The sequence below is a fragment of the Pseudochaenichthys georgianus genome, chromosome 16 (genome assembly GCF_902827115.2).
Source record: "Pseudochaenichthys georgianus chromosome 16, fPseGeo1.2, whole genome shotgun sequence".
NCBI lineage: Eukaryota > Metazoa > Chordata > Actinopteri > Perciformes > Channichthyidae > Pseudochaenichthys > Pseudochaenichthys georgianus.
In genome coordinates, this window is record NC_047518.2 from 1,114,870 (window position 1) to 1,134,282 (window position 19,413).

The following is a 19,413-nucleotide window of genomic DNA, read 5'->3' on the forward strand; positions in this document are numbered from 1 at the left end:
CCCGGAGACCGTGGTATAGTTCGCACACTGCCTCTTACTCTGTCCCATACTGTGAGAGTGAGTGCTGAGTGCACTCAATAAAGATTCAAAACCAGAATCAACAAAACTCAACACAAACGATAGAGAGATTTAGTAGGCTAATTTAATATGCACCTGAGCAAGAATACGATTACATTTCAGCTAAGCATTCAACGCCACCATCATCCTCCAGCAGCTGATTTGTAAACAAACAAAACTTGGCCTCAGCCCCTCTCTCTGCAACTGGCTGCTGGACTTCCTCACTGCCAGACAGCAATCTGTACGGGTCAGCGACAACACATAGGACACCATCACACTGAGCAACTGGCTGCTGGACTTCCTCACTGCCAGACAGCAATCTGTACGGGTCGGCGATAACATATAGGTATGTTCAGCCCCCTGCTCTACACCCTGCTGACCCACGCCTGCACACCACCTACAGCTCCAACTTCCTCAAGTTTGCGGATGACAGAACTTTGGTGGGTCTCATCAGCAACAACGACGAGACCCACTACAGGAAGGGGGTGAACCAGCTGGCCTCGTGTTGCAAAGATAAACATTTGTTGTATTTCTATATGTATCTATGTTTGATTATGTATCCAAGACCAATCTCCAGACTGTGAGCAGCAATGTGTCAGTCTGATTATTTTATGCTATCAGATAGATAGAATTCTACGTTTATTGTGTTACCAATTTTACCTCCCCCTTTTTTGTACATATTAAAGCTTTTGCGATGGCCGGGAATCGAACCCAGGTCAACCTTGGAAGGCAGCTATGCTTCCCACTATACCACCATCACCTTGTACTGCCCAATTGATGGTGGTATATTGTTTTTTCAACAGTCACTCAAAACCATAGGCCAGCAGATGGCCCTCTTACTCTGTTCCCATACTGTGAGAGTGAGTGCTGAGTGCACTCAATAAAGATTCAAAACCAGAATCAACAAAAACTCAACACAAACAATAGAGAGATTTAGTAGGCTAATTTAATATTGTTTAGAGTATAGGTGAGGTCCTGATAATTTTTTCCGGTAAATTACTCTGACCTTACTAATTGACCTGACCGAAGTTACTGAGTCTATGTAAGTTTACTGCTTGGCTCAGATCCACCAAACGTCAGCAAGATCTCACCTCTATTAACTCCCCGAAGAACCAGGTTCAATTAACTGCTGTTTCTATTCAGACAACTCTTTTTAATCTGTTTAAGCGATCCCGAAGGATTTTGGTATCAGTAAATGGGGTGTGTTCCTACCTAAGTGTGTGTGGCAGGGTGCAGTCTTACCTTTGAAGCAGGAGAGGAGAGCACAGATTTTCCCTTTTATTGTCCCAATCCAAAGGTGAGATCAGTTTATTTGAAGAAAAAGTAGGTCCAAACCAATACAGAGTCTTTACCTTTTAACACATTATAATCATACAAAACATATCATGCTGGGGTTATATTTTTTATCTAAAACCTTAATTCATATTCATTCAAATCATCAAATCATGTATTCTGGTACGTTCTAACAACGTCTTCCAGCAAAAGTCCAAATCATGTATTCTGGTACGTTCTAACAACGTCTTCCAGCAAAAGTCTAAATCATGTATTCTGGTACGTTCTAACAACGTCTTCCAGCAAAAGTCTAAATCATGTATTCTGGTACGTTCTAACAACGTCTTCCAGCAAAAGTCCAAATCATGTATTCTGGTACGTTCTAACAACGTCTTCCAGCAAAAGTCTAAATCATGTATTCTGGTACGTTCTAACAACGTCTTCCAGCAAAAGTCTAAATCATGTATTCTGGTACGTTCTAACAACGTCTTCCAGCAAAAGTCCAAATCATGTATTCTGGTACGTTCTAACAACGTCTTCCAGCAAAAGTCTAAATCATGTATTCTGGTACGTTCTAACAACGTCTTCCAGCAAAGTCCAAATCATGTATTCTGGTACGTTCTAACAACGTCTTCCAGCAATCACTTACCGAGAGCCATCTAACCCAGCTCTGAGGGCCAGAGCTTACCGGGAGAGAGTATACCAGGGGTTTCCCCCTCTCTCCCCCCTTGAAATCCAAAAAAGTCAGTATTTTTATGCTCAAAAAACCAGATAGCAAACCCACAAACACCTCCTCTATACCCAACCAACATATTCTATTGGCTCTGGCATAAGACACACCTTCCCAAGTTTGTGTAAAACAAAACATGACTAGACATATTCTATGACTATGACATAACCACCTTTTGAGGCCTCAATGTGTTTCTCCTTAAGTCCGGAGCCCCCCTCCCTGCTGTGAGAGGAGAGGAAAGAACCTGCCTACTCTCTTATCAGAGAGTAAGGCATAAATCATTATAAGTCTTACACTCAATCTTAACAAACCACTTTGTTTTGTTTATGCTGTAAATATAGAAAAACCTAAAATATGAAGCATTTTCATTGTGGGTTATACAAGAATATAATTGATTATATTTGATTACAACTAACTTTCATTTTAAGTATTCAACATACTATGAAGCTCTCAACAATATGCACCTGAACAAGAATACGATTACATTTCAGCTAAGCATTCAACGCCACCATCATCCTCCAGCAGCTGATTTGTAAACTAACAAAACTTGGCCTCAGCCCCTCTCTCTGCAACTGGCTGCTGGACTTCCTCACTGCCAGACAGCAATCTGTACGGGTCGGCGATAACACATAGGTCTGTTCAGCCCCCTGCTCTACACCCTGCTGACCCACGACTGCACACCCACCTACAGCTCCAACTTCCTCAAGTTTGCGGATGACAGAACTTTGCTGGGTCTCATCAGCAACAACGACGAGACCCACTACAGGAAGGGGGTGAACCAGCTGGCCTCGTGTTGCAAAGATAACATTTTTTTGTATTTCTATATATGTATCTATGTTTGATTATGTATCCAAGACCGATCTCCAGACTGTGAGCAGCAATGTGTCGGTCTGATTAATTTGTGCTATCAGATACAATTCTACGTTTATTGTGTTACCAATTGTACCTCCCCCTTTATTTGTACATATTAAAGCTTTTGCGATGGCCGGGAATCGAACCCGGGTCAACTGCTTGGAAGGCAGCTATGCTTACCACTATCGCCTTATACTGCCTAATTGATGGTGGTATATTGTTTTTCAACAGTCACTCAAAACCATAGGATAAATCTGCAAAGAATGGACTGTAACAATGAGTAGGCTACCCTCTCTAAATTCACCATTTTCACCAGGACCTAGCGACTACCAACATCTCTTTTGGTAGGACTACTTATCAAAATACATTTGAAAAGGAGAATAACAATGCTCACTGTTTCCAGCAGATGGCCCTCTTACTCTGTCCCATACTGTGAGAGTGAGTGCTGAGTGCACTCAATAAAGATTCAAAACCAGAATCAACAAAACTCAACACAAACGATAGAGAGATTTAGTAGGCTAATTTAATATGCACCTGAGCAAGAATACGATTACATTTCAGCTAAGCATTCAACGCCACCATCATCCTCCAGCAGCTGATTTGTAAACTAACAAAACTTGGCCTCAGCCCCTCTCTCTGCAACTGGCTGCTGGACTTCCTCACTGCCAGACAGCAATCTGTACGGGTCAGCGACAACACATAGGACACCATCACACTGAGTACAGGGGCCCCCCAAGGATGTGTGCTCAGCCCCCTGTTCTACACCCTTCTGACCCACGACTGCACACCCACCTACAGCTCCAACTACTTCCTCAAGTTTGCAGATGACAGAACTTTGGTGGGTCTCATCAGCAACAACGACGAGACCCACTACAGGAAGGGGGTGAACCAGCTGGCCTTGTGTTGCAAAGATAAACATTTTTTGCATTTCTATATATGTATCTATGTTTGATTATGTATCCAAGACCGATCTCCAGACTGTGAGCAGCAATGTGTCGGTCTGATTATTTTATGCTATCAGATAGAATTCTACGTTTATTGTGTTTGCATTACCAATTTTACCTCTCCCATTATTTGTACATATTAACCTCTTAAGCTCGAGCCTGTTTTTCAGGTTTCAGGCTCGAAAATGCAACTAACACAACAAAGACTATATTTTCACTTCTAAAAGGGGTAAATTAATAATCTTTTCTCTCAAAGCAAGGTTACATCTGCGAGTTGGATGTAGAAGTGTCAGAATCAATATAGATGTTTTTATTTTAAAGTTAATTCAGATGGAACACAGTAAAAACATGTAAATTATAATGTCCGGCTAAAAGAAACCCATTACTTATAGTGAAAACCACCCTTGAATGATGGGCTAGTAGACTAAAAGCTTTAGGAATCCAAACTATAACGTATAATAAGTACCCTGTATCAAGATTGATGCAAAACAACCTTTTTAGAGAGGTATAGAAAAATAAAGTCCAAGCGGACTCAACTCTGGGTAATTTGGGAACCATCAGTTCCATTTGAACTTTTTCACTGTAAAAATCCTTTTATTACTTTGAATTATCACTATAGGTATTCATTCCATCCAAATACAACTGTTGTGAAAAAAATAGAAATAAAATAAAACATAGGCCTACTCTGTTATCCTCTTACAGTGAGCCTCGAGCGAAAATGCTAACCTATTACTGCACCGAAAATCACTCCTAGCTCCCTTATTACTTATCCGAGCTGCACATCCAACACATTGTTTATGATCGTAAAGACACAGAATCTAACGGTGCCCACCTCACAACTGAAAGATACAAATTCGCGACGTTATCAACAAAAACGTACATCAAAACAAGTGGCGCTAGCGCTAATGCGCTAGGCTAACATGGCTCACCTTCCTCTTTGTCTGGTCTAAACTGGTCTTCAATGGCATTAAAACGATAAAAACGATGATGTAGTTAATCCATAGGTTAATATCCAATGTGGCTGTGTCCCCTTTGAAATGTTCTGATAATCTATAAGCAATAAAACTGCAATTCCGTTATCTGCTGTCCGCTCTGTGCTCCATGCGCTCTGGGTGGGTCCTGCAATTCCTGCTTCCTTACGTAGTAAACAATAAGTGAAGTCTGCTGCGTAATGTACTTAAACTGGCTGGCATTCTTTATACTTTACGCAGGACCATATCTCTGGAACCCATTGGTCGATTTGGGTGATTTACACCTTTTTCTTAACCATTACATCCAATAGAATCGATGGGCAGTTCCCAAATCCACGTAAACATTACCATTGCGGACGTAATAGAGAAGCAAACTAAACATATCTGAAAGTACAAGCCTGGACGGCAACACTTTATACCCAGTATATTGCCATAAATATGATGATGGATGATCAGTAAAAATGTCTACGTGACACAAAGACATTGGATTAACCTTGAGTGGCGTTTTTATTCCGTTGAACACAACTTTTGATCACAAATCAAAAAAGGTAAGACGTAATTATTGTAATATTTTTGAAACCGGATGTTGTTTACTTTCTCTTTTCTGGCTGATAGCTCCAGGAATTCGAGGTCGTACAGTGATGACATTACATGTGTGGAATCTGTGGAGTCTCAGCTTTAAATCGTATATCTTGTTTGTGCAGTTAAGATAGTAATAAGGGCATTTCTACCGTGAGTTATGTGTAAAAAAGCGTTAGCATTAGGTAGCATTTTTTCTCTCAATGCTAATTCAAAGGCTTGGAATTACTCTTGTGTTTTTTTAGCTAACAATTGTTCTTATTGTCAGTTAGCGGAGTTTCTTACCTTTAAAAGGCTATGAAACATTAATAGTTTCATAAAGGTTAAGAAGCCCTGAGACATAGTCTCGTAAAGAAACGGTGGGAGGGGTCCACTGGAGGGACCTTCGGGCTTAAGAGGTTAAAGCTTTTGCGATGGCCGGGAATCGAACCCGGGTCAACTGCTTGGAAGGCAGCTATGCTTACCACTATACCACCATCGCCTTGTACTGCCCAATTGATGGTGGTATATTGTTTGTTCAACAGTCACTCAAAACCATAGGATAAATCTGCAATGAAAGGACTGTAACAATGAGTACCCTCTCTAAATTCACCATTTTCACCAGGACCTAGCGACTACCCACATCTCTTTTGTTAGGACTACTTATCAAAATACATTTGAAAAGGAGAATAACAATGCTCACTGTTTCCAGCAGATGGCCCTCTTACTCTGTCTCATACTGTGAGAGTGAGTGCTGAGTGCACTCAATAAAGATTCAAAACCAGAATCAACAAAACTCAACACAAACTATAAAGAGATTTAGTAGGCTAATTTAATATGCACCTGAGCAAGAATACGATTACATTTCAGCTAAGCATTCAACATCACCATCATCCTCCAGCAGCTGATTGTAAACTAACAAAACTTGGCCTCAGCCCCTCTCTCTGCAATTGGCTGCTGGACTTCCTCACTGCCAGACAGCAATCTGTATGGGTCGGCGATAACACATAGGTCTGTTCAGCCCCCTGCTCTACACCCTGCTGACCCACGACTGCAGACCCACCTACAGCTCCAACTACTTCCTCAAGTTTGCGGATGACAGAACTATGGTGGGTCTCATCAGCAACAACGACGAGACCCACTGGTCGCCACTCAGTCGATCGCGATCGACCGAGTGTGGTGGGGGTAGATCGCAGACCGTTAATACAAAAAGTAACAAAATAAATTAAAAATAAAATACAAATAATAATGTTTGAAAATACGTTTTTAGATGTAAACCTATCATCCACCTCACAGGTGCCTCAATAATATATTAACCGTGCTTTACGTGAACCTCATCATGACACAAGAGAGAACGGCAGGACTGTGTGCTTGTGTCATTGAAGCTCGGCTCTGTGTGTTGTTCGAGCAAACACAGTAGTGGTGGCTTAAAGCCCAGCCGTCCGTTAGATGAGCCTGGTCAGATTAATAAAAGAAGGAGTTCAAAACACCGGCATAAAAGTTATAACAATAATCAGATTTTAATGGTAAAAAAACACAATACGAAAATACAGAGTACCCTGTAACAGAGCACTCCGGGCTCCCCGCTCTACTGCCGTGCGATACAGATATCGGGACCAGCCAGTCAGAAACAGGGGGCATTTAGCATGAATAAACAACAGTATATATGGACATATTTGGGGCGGAGAGTCACTTCTTATCTTCCACCGGACTCTACTCCTTTAATTTCCCAAGGAAGGTTTCACACAAACTATTCTTTCTCAAACAATCAAACTTTGTACACAGATATATTGGTATCAAACATTATACACAGATATATTGGTATCAAACATTGTACACAGATATATTGGTGCTTGAGATTATATTGGCCCCAGAAAGAACCTTGAAAAGAACGTGTGGTGTTGTGTGTGTGTGTGTGTGTGTGTGTGTGTGTGTGTGTGTGTGTGTGTGTGTGTGTGTGTGTGTGTGTGTGTGTGTGTGTGTGTGTGTGTGTGTGTGTGTGTGTGTGTGTGTGTGTGTGTGTGTGTGTGTGTGTGTGTGTGTGTGTGTGTGTGTGTGTGTGTGTGTGTGTGTGTGTGTGTGTGTGTGTGTGTGTGTGTGTGTGTGTGTGTGTGTGTGTGTGTGTGTGTGTCTGTCTGTCTGTGTCTGTGTGTGTGTGTGTGTGTGTGTGTGTGTGTGTGTGTGTGTGTGTGTGTGTGTGTGTGTGTGTGTGTGTGTGTGGGTCATGGAGTGTAAGTAAGAAGGTTTATATATATATAAGATTACTTTAAAACAGTCCCAAATAATACATGTTCACTTCAATACAGTTCAAGATAATACCTGTTTACTTTAATACAGTTTAGAACAATATCTGTTTGCTTTAGTGTGTGTGGCAATAGTGCATTTAGTGTGATAGAGAGAGGGAGAATGAGAGAGAGGGAGAATGAGAGAGAGGGAGAGAGCTAGCGGGGACCGTGATGTTAGCATCTGGTTAGCTAGCTGCACTAACGGACATAAGGAGCTGTTTGCACAACAAGCTGGAGGACAGGGGAGTCCTCCCCTGTCAGACTGAGGGCCGCTCAGGTGAGCTAAAGGACTCTGAGTGTTTCGAACGGTTTTGTCACAAATTATTCAAAAGATTATTTCCGCGGCACACCTTCATATGATCATTATAGTTATACAAACAATAAGAGAATAAATGAAAAACAGGTAAGAAATACTATATGGCAGTAAAACAAGAATACAGTTTAAAAGGGGAGTGATTTGTAAAATATCCATAAAGAAAAAGAAAATCTGTTTACAATTCTCTTTCATATGGGTGCTGAGAGAGGTATCCATAGATCTCTTAATGTTGCTCTCAAAGTGCACCAGATTGATGCTTTCAACTTCAATGTTTAACATTTTTTTTCCCCCGGGGGAGCATCCCCCCGGACCCCCCTAGAGGAGGTGAAGTCCGCCCCCCTCTCATAAAAAAATAGTACTTTACCCCTGCCTCTATGCCGTGAGCTGATTATGGAGCCTTCATTGTAACAGTAACTCAGATGCAATTAGCCTATATTAAAGGCCTAAAATTGGAAGGACTGTCTGGGCCGTCTTTTTCACTCAATTCTCCAATAGGTAGATCTCGCCTTTCACCTAGGCCGAGGTCGGTGATCTTGGGCTTAAAAAGGTTGGTGACCACTGACTACAGGAAGGGGGTGAACCAGCTGGCCTCGTGTTGCAAAGATAAACATTTTTAGTATTTCTATGTATCTATGTTTGATTATGTATCCAAGACCGATCTCCAGACTGTGAGCAGCAATGTGTATGTCTGATTATTGCATGCTATCAGATACAATGATACGTTTATTGTGTTTGCATTACCAATTTCACCTCCCCCTTTATTTGTACATATTAAACCTTTTGCGAATCGAACCCGGGCCAACTGCTTGGAAGGCAGCTATGCTCACCACTATACCACCATCGCCTTGTTTTTTTTCAAAATTCACTCAAAACCTTAAGTTAAAACTGCAAAGAAATTAGTTTAACAATGAGTTACCTCTTTTTAGTCACCCTTTTCACCAGGACCTAGCAGCTCTTTTGGTAGCACTACTTACCGAAATACATTTGAAAAGGATAAGAACAATGCCCACTTTTTCCAGCAGATAGCCCTCTTACTCTGTCCCAAATATAGAGAGATTAAGTAGGCTAATTTAATATGCACTTGAGTGCGAATACGATTACATTTCAAGATTTAAGTTTTTACAGGAATATTTTAGCCCACTTTTGTTAATTTGTTTCAAGAAAGGATAAACATAAGAGTATATTTACATTACACGAAGCAAAGAACCCATATTATTTTGACCCCTGACAGTTTAGCTATGTGACTGGAGTATCTTAATACCTCTGTGTGGTTTGATTTGCATTTCTAGCTGAATAATATGCTCTTGTATGTTTAAATAAAAAGTTTTCTCCCATTTATTTAAAGTCCCATTTTTCTACAAGCCCTTTGTTAGACCCCAAAAGTCAGTAAATGTACCACTATTCTTGTTTAGAAAAATCATTGCTATAAAGAAAAAAAAACAATATAAGTAAATTAAATTGATTTCAGGACAGCAACAATACTTATATAGTCCAATAGGGGGCATCAAAGTAATTTTCTATTTCTATTTCAATTATTGAAAATGTTTGTATTATCATTATTCAAATGTTTATGCTTAATATTAGTTATTTATAAAAACTAAAATGAATTTAAAAAACGAGTTAAATAATCATTAGAATATTTCAACAACACATAACTTTTGTTAATAAGCAGGGCTCCGTTAGACTCCTAGACTTTTCATGGACACAATGCAGAACAATGTTAAAATTAACTACTCTAAAATAAATATTCTGAACTACTTTGGCCTCTTTATAAATGAAGCGGTAAATTAAAGGTCCAGTTTCGGGTCAAGCTCTTTAAATCAATAGCTCATATTTTGATGCACTCCAATCATTAGAAAGCAGCCAGGCCTTTTGAAGGTCCTATGACGTGGTTCCTCAGTTCTCAACAAATGCATTTATGTATATGATTTATTTATCCTATTATGTGCTGTAAAGCATGATACATTGTAATGATTTTTACTGGGGTAGGTCATGTGAGCAATATTTTTAAGACACAGTAGTGCTGGTTTCTTTCTATGGGCACATTCCACTAATTTTTTTTCCTCAAATATAACATCAATTAATCAAATTAACAAAATCAGTGACAAAATGTTTCATGCAAAGACTTTTATTTATGAATAGTCTGCAGTACTGTACAATAGCACACACTTGTCTCTATTTCTGATCATGACACTCAATGATCATTTCAAATATAGTGTGCCTTCAAAAACAGTTCCCTTTTCACAAAAAAAAGATGCCACACATACAAAAGAAGCTGTACATACTTCTGTATGAAAATAGAAAATATCAAAGCATGATGTGCACCAATAGTCTATATCATGTTACAAAGAACTTGCAGTACAAAAAGACCTACAAGAATGACCAGATAACACATTACCTGGAACACAGAGGTACAGGTACTGGGTTGGTAACAGGACAAAGTCTCGCACTGAGCTTCCACTGACAAACTCCAGTCACAGCTACGTCTATGCAAGTCTACGACCAGATCAACATCAAATACTGGATCAAAGAGTGACAGGTTAAAACAGGCAAACCAGAAGTTACAGTTTAGCTTTGAAATTTGGTATTAAACCCAGTAAATGTGGATGTCGAGTCCCACTGCAGTCAGCATGTCGTTGTGTCCCTGGGCAAGACGCTTCACCCCAAATTGTTCCTGTGGGAATTGCCCACAGTACTGAATGTATGTAAGTCGCTTTGGATAAAAGCGTCTAACAAATTACATGTCATGTAATGTCCAATGCATAGCATAAAGTTTAGTTTGGTACGTTTTCAAAAGTTATTGTATTGCTACCCCATAAGTGAAGTGAGTGTAAACCAATTGCCAGTTATGCCCACAACACAAAAAAGCACTGATATGTCAACATTACATTATTGAACATGTTCAGATACTGTGATTAGTATTCCAACAGCACTGTTCTATACAGCATTAATATTAAGCTTCTTCAGCTGAATATTATTATTATTGCCAAAACAACTGTAACAGTTTTTGATTAAAGAATGATTACTGATGTCCAGTTTAAATTAAGATTTGTAAACGGACAATACTGGATGTGTTACACACAAATGGAGTTCACAGAAACAGTGTGTACAAGGCACACTGCGATCAATATAGCTACATCTATCACTTCCTGCAGAAAAAGCACTTCTGAAATCACACATGAACTAAGAAGCGAACAGAGGAGAACTCAACGGTTAAATATAGACTTCTGTTAATGCCACAAAATATATGTTTTCTTATTCAACAGGATGAGAATGAGCCAAAATAACACTGACATGACACGTTTCAGATACAAGTTGCGATTGCTGGTGCTGAGACTGACGGCGCCGGAGAATGGGGAGGGTGACAACATGAATCCCTTTGAGTGTAATCTCTGAGTATTTGAAGAGATTATCAGGTGCTCACTTGTTACGTAAAGCCAATAATCTCAGCAATGCAAACCTAACACTTGTACCAAACGATAAAGCAGATGCTTAAATTAGATCAGCTCCTTGAAATGGAGATTTACTTCTTAAATCATGTCACAAATATCCTGTATACGACAACTATATTGCTTATAGTGAAACTATTCAAGGACCACAGTGTTTATCATTGCAATCCAGGCTCTCTGAGTACATTCTCTATCACACAAGTATAAGAATAAAGAACAGGGGTTTTTATTATAAGTATTACACACAAAGACCACAATTCCAAAAATCTAGTCTTTTCTTAACATATATAAGAAAATATACATTTCTCCAGCAATTTAATGACTTAAATTGTTTGTTTTTTATATTCTTAATAAAATCTTAAAACTCTTTCTTATTTACATTTGGTGTAGGTTAATACTGATTGTAATGCAATACTGTTGCCTTCCTGTTTTTTTTCTGTTACATTTCTTTTGTATGTTGAGTAGAAACACTTTTACATTCATATTTCAACACCCAAGCTCGAGAAGGAGCCAAAGTGCAGACGGGAATAATGACATGCATTTTCCAAAAGCAAAATAAGACAACTTCAAAAGCAGGAAGTATGCTTGCTTGAGCAAATAAACTTTTGGAGAGGTGGAGAAAATGGAAGGACGAGGATGTCGAGGTTGAAAAGGCCCGGAGAATTGGCACCGACAATGCCTTTTCATTTGGCTGTAAAGAAATGCTCTCGCAGCACCAGGACAGTCAGTTCTTTGAGAAGTAATGCGTAACAATATTGAAGGGGGTTACAGCTCACTAAGCTGTGAGGTGTGATGAAAGCCTTTGTTGTTGGGAAAAGCTGTTAACTTGAGAAATACAGATTTCCACTGTTGTGAAGGCAGTGTCAGAGGTTACACTCTCTCCACTCGACTGGGGTCGTAGGAGTCTGATGAGAAAAGAAAGGAGAGAAAAGATGAGAAAACGAAATCGTAACAAAAGAGAACAATATTTTTGCCCTGAGGATGTGGAATACAAAGGAACCCTGTGGAGATTTGGCAGTTTGTGAGAGCTTGAGGATTCACACATTGCCTGTCAGTGAGCAACACTAAATGTTAACAGGGACTTTGTTAAAAGTAGGGGGCCAATTTAAAGGAATACATAAACATTTGATAAAATATGCTTTCTTTTTTCAGAATCAGAATCAACTTTATTCGCAATAGCAGGTTTAATTTTTTTTAAAGATAATACAAATAAATGTTTTTAAGAAACTATTTAGCATTAAAAAAAGAATACCAAAGACAAGTATTTACACCAAATTTAAATATACAAAGAACCATAAAAGCAAAAAAACTAAAACATTTTGGACAAAGAATATATGGCAATATGGCAAACTACAGTGAATTATATTTTAAAGTGGAGATTATGTTTGATGTAGCTGGAGTCAGGAGGAGGAGTCTAGCTTAGCATAAATATAGGAAGCACAAGGAAACAGCTTGCCTGGCTCATTCTAAATAACTCGTAACTAAAATTGGGGATGGCAAACCACATACCCACATAAGATCAGCACATAATGCATTGATATATGATGAATACACACGTTATCATCTCACAACAAAAGATAACATATTTATATCAACTTTTTTTCAGCAATTCCTTTAAAATTAGAATCACAATATCTTAATTCCTTCAAACTAACCTGAGACAGAGTGCTTCTCCTCATCCTCCATATTTGAGGGGCCACGGGTCCCAGTGCTGAAGCTGACAGGCAGTGTTATTTCTCTCTTGGGAACACTGCGAGGTTTAGGAAGCAGAGGAGGCTTCTGCAGCTTTGTGCGCTGCTTTGGTTTGGGCACCTTTTTCACCTTAGTGCCCTGTGTTGCCTCAGCTCTTCTGCCCTCTGCTGTATTCTGACACTCTCTCACCTTTTCCAAAGGCTTTTCTTTGCAATCCTCAACCATTTTAAGCTCCATCTTCTCTCCTGGCTCTACTGTTTGTAATTCAACATGTACTTCTTCACTCCCTTCATTTTCTAGTTTTAGTGCAATCTCAACATTCATCTCTTCTGTCTTTTCTTCTTGTCTTTGCTCTTCCTGACATGTCCCTCCATTTGCTTCTTCTTTAGGTTTACAATCTTCTTCAGGATCTCCCAACTTTTCATGTGTTTTATGTGCATTCTCATGTTCATCTGGGTTCTCCTCCACATTCCCTGCTTCTTCCTTAAGCTTTGTATCCTCTTCCTCTGCTTGTTTCCCTACAACTTGCTCCTTTGGCACTTCCTGGACTTCATTCTCCTCTCTGTCACCGTCCATTTCTTTAGAATACATTTCTTCCCCAGACTCCGAACCTTTGAGGCTGAGGCGTCTTATTCGAGATACTGAGTCCAGCTCTTTCAGACGGGCCCTTCTTTCTGGAGTTGACATATGCAAAGATGTAGAAGAAGCGGAATAATTAAGCTTATCGTGTATGGATTCGATTAGTTTGCATGTCCCACCTCGCCCTTTTCTCTCTACACTGCAAATGCTAAGAGTTAGCTTGTCATCAGATGTTACGGGAAGGGAGAGGGGAAGCTTATTAGGTGGAAACTCGGGCAGGTCCAGTACCACCAGAGACTGAATCCCAGTATCCTGGTTGTCCTCACCATCACTGTGGTTGCTGCTGTGGTTTTGTCTGTATCCTTCTTGGAGGTCCACTTCTGAACCTCTCCCCTCGACCTCCTCTGCCTTTGCTCCCTGAGCAGTCAGGGGCTCATCTTGGACTTGCTCATGCTCTGCTCCCTGGACAATTATGGGCTCATCTTTGACTTGCTCATGCTCTGCTCCCTGGACAATAATGGGCTCATCTTTGACTTGCTCATGCTCTGCTTCCTGGAAGATCAGGGGCTCATCTTGGACTTGCTCATGCTTTGCTCCCTGAGCAATCACAGGTTCATCTTTGACTTGCTCATAGTCTGCTATCAACTGCTGTGGCTCTTCGCTTTGGCTTTGTAGTTTCTCAATGACAGTGGTACCCATATCATTAAGGTTGTCCTCTAAAGGTTTGTCAGCCACACCCAAGGCCTCCACAGGAACTGCTATACCCAGGATTCTGGCAGCCCTCTGCTCGATGGACTCATTTTCAGGGATGCCTTCTCCAAATTTCACCTCATAGAGCTTGCTGAGGTCTTCGGCAGGTAAAGAATTGGCCTTCTCCTGATTCAGTAAGTTCTCAAGGTGCTTATCTGCTATTGTTGACTCATTCTTGTAGTTCAGAGGCTCAGAGAGGGCATTTCTACCAATGACAGCATCATCCCTTAACAGAAAAGAAACTTCCCTGTTTAGCCTGTTAATATATGATGAACCCTCTTTATGTGGTGATGCACTGCTTTCACTCCTGGTTCTATAGATGCCTAAATTCACCTCACCCCTGAATGGTGGTGATTTCACCTTTCTCTCAGTTTTTACCTTAGCTTGAAGTTCTTTATTTGATTTGTGCTCAGGGCTACCGCTATTTTTAACAAATGCTGTCCTGCTCTCCAATGGGAGCTGCATTGACTGACTAAGCTCCTTATGACCAAGTGGAGATGGGACTGAGAGTGAGCGCTGCATTGGCTCCCCAGGACCCCCAGGAGTCTCTGTGTAGACGGTTAATCCCACATCCCTCAGCAAGGACTCTCGAGGGACTGGGATATCCTGTCTATAGAGCCGGCTTGAATCATTGTGTTTTGGTAGTGAGGGCTTGAGGCAACTGTCTTTGGGGTCAGGGTTGGAGAATATGGGTAGCTTATTTGTTGGTGGTATGTTGTTGGCCTGTGGCCTGAAGAAAACACTCTTTAAGTCCAGTGAGTCCGAATCAGGGGTGGAAGCCAAGGACTTTGATCTGACTTTTATACTGGGTTTTTCTGTGTGCATTATTGGAAAACTGATTGCTTCCCTAACTGATTCTGGACCAGCAGTGAAATGTGCTCCTGAATTTAGGTCTAACATCTTATTCAACCCATCTAGATCGTCAATGCACTGACCCATATTAGGTCTCTTGCTGATTGTTTTTTCCATCTCCTTATTAATGGTCTCCAGTTCATCAATGGCATCACAGGGTCGTCGATTCACTGGCTTTAAGAGAAACTGACCAAAGGTCACTTGCTCTTCATCCTCCAGGGGACTGGAGGTGCTCTTCTTCGGGGAAGATGCCTGATCCTGGGCCTTTGTTTGTGGTAGAGGGTCTCGTGAGGGTTCAAGGTGTGTCTGCTGTGTTGGGCTGAGGCTGAGACGGGAGAAGGCGCTGTTACTAGAGGGATGTAGGTTTTTCTGGCCTGCCATGGGGTAACCATAAGCAGAACTACTGTCTGTTCCTAGACTTCTGTCAGTAGTTGTGTCTGAGGCAGACTGAACAGGCTCTTGAGCCCCAGGAGGACTTTTGGGTTCTGGACTTTTTACTACCGTCAAAGGTGAGCCAGTCTGAGTTTCCTGGTTACGGTACTGGTTTCCAGGCCAGGACCCAGAGTAGCACAACTCTTTATCTTGACTGGCTTGGAGAGCCCAGGCATCTATTATCTCCTTCCTTAGAGGAGCCCTCTTGTAGTTCCTCATTGAAAAAGTGCTGCTGGTGTGAAAGTGAGAGTAGTGGGGTGTTATGGGCATTTCATTCACTGACTTGCTCCGCACATTGGGGCTCTCTTTGAGTCCTACAGCGAATATATCTTTGTTGCTGACAGTCAGGCTTGGTATTGTCTCATTATTGTTCTGGTCTGCTGGTAAGTCTTTGCTAATGTTAGTCGGTGTGTGAACAGGGACAGACACAAGGCAGAAGATGGTCTCACTTACTCTTCTCCTTTGTGTTCTCTGGCCGTGTATCTGGGACAATTTTTTTTACTTGGGTGATGGTTTCTGCAAAGAACTTATCTGAGCTGGACCCCTGTCGAGAAGAACTTCTTGATAATGGGGCCTGGAAGGCTGAAGAGGGAGATGGAGGAGGACGTGGGTTTTTGGGGTATCTGTTGTTGCAGTTTTGGTCCGTTGCTGGGAAGTTATCAACCGCCTCTTTGTGCAAATCACTGTGCCACCTGTTATTGTCATTGTCCCTAGAAGACGTTGGGTTGGCATCATCGGCCAGTTTGGCTGAGATGAAAGGCCCCAATGGCGGGGGCAAAAAGGCACTGTCGCTGGATGCAGGCTCCGACACGGTGACGCTGGGAAGCTCGTTGCGGATGTGCCGGATCTTGTCAGCATCCGTCAGGGAGTTGCCACCCAGAGCTGAGGAAATATGGCGGATGCGGGGGTCATCAAAGGGGATGTATTGAATCGCTCCACCAGGCCGCTGTTGGGTCATATACATGGGGTAAAGCTGCTTCTGGCTAGACATTATCCTTTCTCTCTGGTGATCAGGCCAGGAACCAGCTGGATGTCTGAACCAGTGAGAACCATCTGGAGCCACTTGTATCTGCTGGTACACATCCCCTCTGTACCTAAAAGCAAAAAGAGCACAGTTTTTTTGTCAACAATAAGTGTTTTTGCCAAACATAACATCTATTTGAAAAGAACTACACAAATCTGGCTTAGGACTTACATATAGGAAAGTAGGGCTGAAAGATTAACATACATTTAATAAAAACTGAAAAATGGCACAATATGATAAAGAAATGTCAAAAAATCGCTCCTCGCAAAATATGACACAATGCTCATATAAATATATTTTTTTATCTTAGAACAATCAACCACGCTGATGATGTAAGTGATCCTTTTGAAAACCCTTTTAAATATCAGTATGTTTTCTAAATGTTTCAACCCTATTATGTAGGCTTTGTCACATTTTTTAAATATAGTACCATGTTATATTCATAGGCTAGGTGAGATGTCGCATACAGGATTAAGGAATGTACATAGAAAGGGAAAAAAAAGACTTACCTGTAGTCAACAGCAATTTCACCATATCCCCGACACGCCCCTGCCATCAAAGGAGCTCTTCTGTAAGATGGGGGAGCGATGTATCCCGGAGGTTCAGAGTCCTGTCCATAAAAGTCCAGTTGAGGGTCATCTATCCTTTGTATTGGAAGTGGCGTTCTGTCCCTGGCATGGGAAATCACTGAGTCTCTCCCAGACAACATCTCACAGCTTCCCCTGATCTGCTGGTGCATCTCATAAGAGGGAGGTCTGGGGGGTCTCGTGAAGCGGGGCTTTGGTGTCATTGAGAGTTGGTTTGCGCTAGCCGGCCTGCCATTCTCCGGCCAGCGGGGTGCTCTGTAAAAGTCATGTTGTGATACCGGGTGGCCATTGACCCGTCTGTACAGTTCCAGACTGGACGGGTCTATGTCCACGAATTGCAGGCTCTCAGGCTGCAGCATCCTAGGCAGGGACTGGGATTTGGCTTTGGTCCTTGGATGGACAACCATACCCTCTGGTGTCCTGGCATGGAGTCGCTGCTGCTCATGTGCCCAACGCTCACCCTCACTCTGGGACAGCTGGCGACTAAAGCTCACGGCTGGACGCCACTCATCTGTCCCCAGGCTCTGACACTTCCTCTCATTCGCCATCCTCCACTGATGGAGAGCAGCTTCCCTCTCTCTAGAGCGAGACTGAGCCTGGACCTGGGCATGAGCCTGCACCTGAGCCTGGGTCTGGGCCGCCCAGCGCTGCCTCTCCTGAGCTGCTCTCTGACGCTCCTCTGCAGAAATCTCTTGGCCTCTTGCTTGCTGAGACCCCTTCGGCCTGCTGCAACCCCCCTGGCCCCCCCCATGGGGGTCTGCATAGTCCAGTAGCACAGTGAAGTCCTGGCCTCTCCTCCTCCAGTAGGACACATCCTTGGACTGTGCCTGAGGACCTCTGGTGCCATCACAGAACCTGTAGGGAAATAAAAACAAAAAAGGCATCATTATGTTTCAAACAAAGTGCTTGTTAAATGGTTAAATATAGTCTAAAATAGCCTTTCCTCAGAACATCAGAATTGAGTTCTTGTAACAATCTGACAATTAGCTCACTTTCCACAGCAATTGGCTGTTGACTGTGAAGAGTGATGAATACCTTTATCTTCTTGTAGACAGATGTGTGGGAGTAAAGGGTCCAGAGTAAAAGGAGAAAGTGAGTATTCCCACACCTTTTTTCCCACACACGTTTACTTGCAATGAAATGTATTGATTATACTAAATTGTGTTCCCTCGATCTTCATCCCCTTCAGTCCTATGAAAACATTGAATACAAATAATAACAACAATTACATACAGGGTAACAAAGTGCTAAAAAAAAAATCGAAGTGAGAAGAGGCAAAAGACTAATAATAGTCTACAATGTGAACACATAATAAATAAAATCATCTCCCACTAGATGGAGACATATGACCATGAGTTACCATGCAGTGTCTGGTAATTGTGATTTTCTATGGGGCATAATGAACACATTACACAATGATACACAGTGGCTGTTAGTCACGGATTTCCTCCAAGACAAATCAACAATTTAGATGACGTTTCGTTGAGAGGCTTTCTATTGCACTGTTCTGTAGCTCCTTATCTGAGAAAATGAGCAGCATTTCTCTAAACCAGTGCAAGGATATCTCTCAATTTATATCTGAAAATATGTTTAATGGCAGATCTGATGGGCTACAACAGGATGCAAGGAGTCCCTGCATGCAGATCATTTCAGGCTATTTGTGGAGTGACTGACTGACAACGCAAACAAGACGCCAGCACATGTGTACACCGCCTTGAGGCCGAGGCCAATGAGCGTCCTTGACATTTCCATCCATGATCACTGGGCAGAGATGTTTGTTGGGGGAAGGGGGGCTAGCCATGCCAATCCGCTGAATTTGAGGGCATCTTACGTAAGATGAGTTACCATCATTAGCCTAATTGGGTCTAAGTAGCACTGTCTAATGGGAGTGCCAAGATAGGCCTGTTCCTTATCTAAACGTAAGCTTCTAGGCAAAATGGATTTGGATGAGAGGGAATAAAGAAGGATGAACAAATAACAGACTGGAATCGTAGAACATATGTCTTAGCAAGTCCCACATTCCCAATAGAAATCTCTGATAACACTGGCAGGGCCGCAACATG

The 19,413-nt window shown here is 41.7% G+C and overlaps 1 protein-coding gene and 1 non-coding gene across 2 annotated transcripts; both read right to left on the reverse strand.

Annotated features, from left to right (window-relative positions):
* Positions 1–5,814: 5,814 nt before the first annotated feature.
* Positions 5,815–5,886, reverse strand: trnag-ucc (transfer RNA glycine (anticodon UCC)). The gene has a single exon. It is a non-coding gene; the product is annotated as a tRNA-Gly (tRNA).
* Positions 5,887–10,959: 5,073 nt separating this feature from the next.
* Positions 10,960–18,468, reverse strand: LOC139435310 (junctional cadherin 5-associated protein-like). The gene is given in 4 exon segments (XM_071205780.1): positions 10,960–12,339; positions 13,090–16,198; positions 16,200–16,833; positions 17,273–18,468. Coding segments are annotated over 4 exon segments (4,740 nt in total). The 5' UTR covers positions 18,235–18,468; the 3' UTR covers positions 10,960–12,304.
* Between the last annotated feature and the right edge of the window lie 945 nt (positions 18,469–19,413).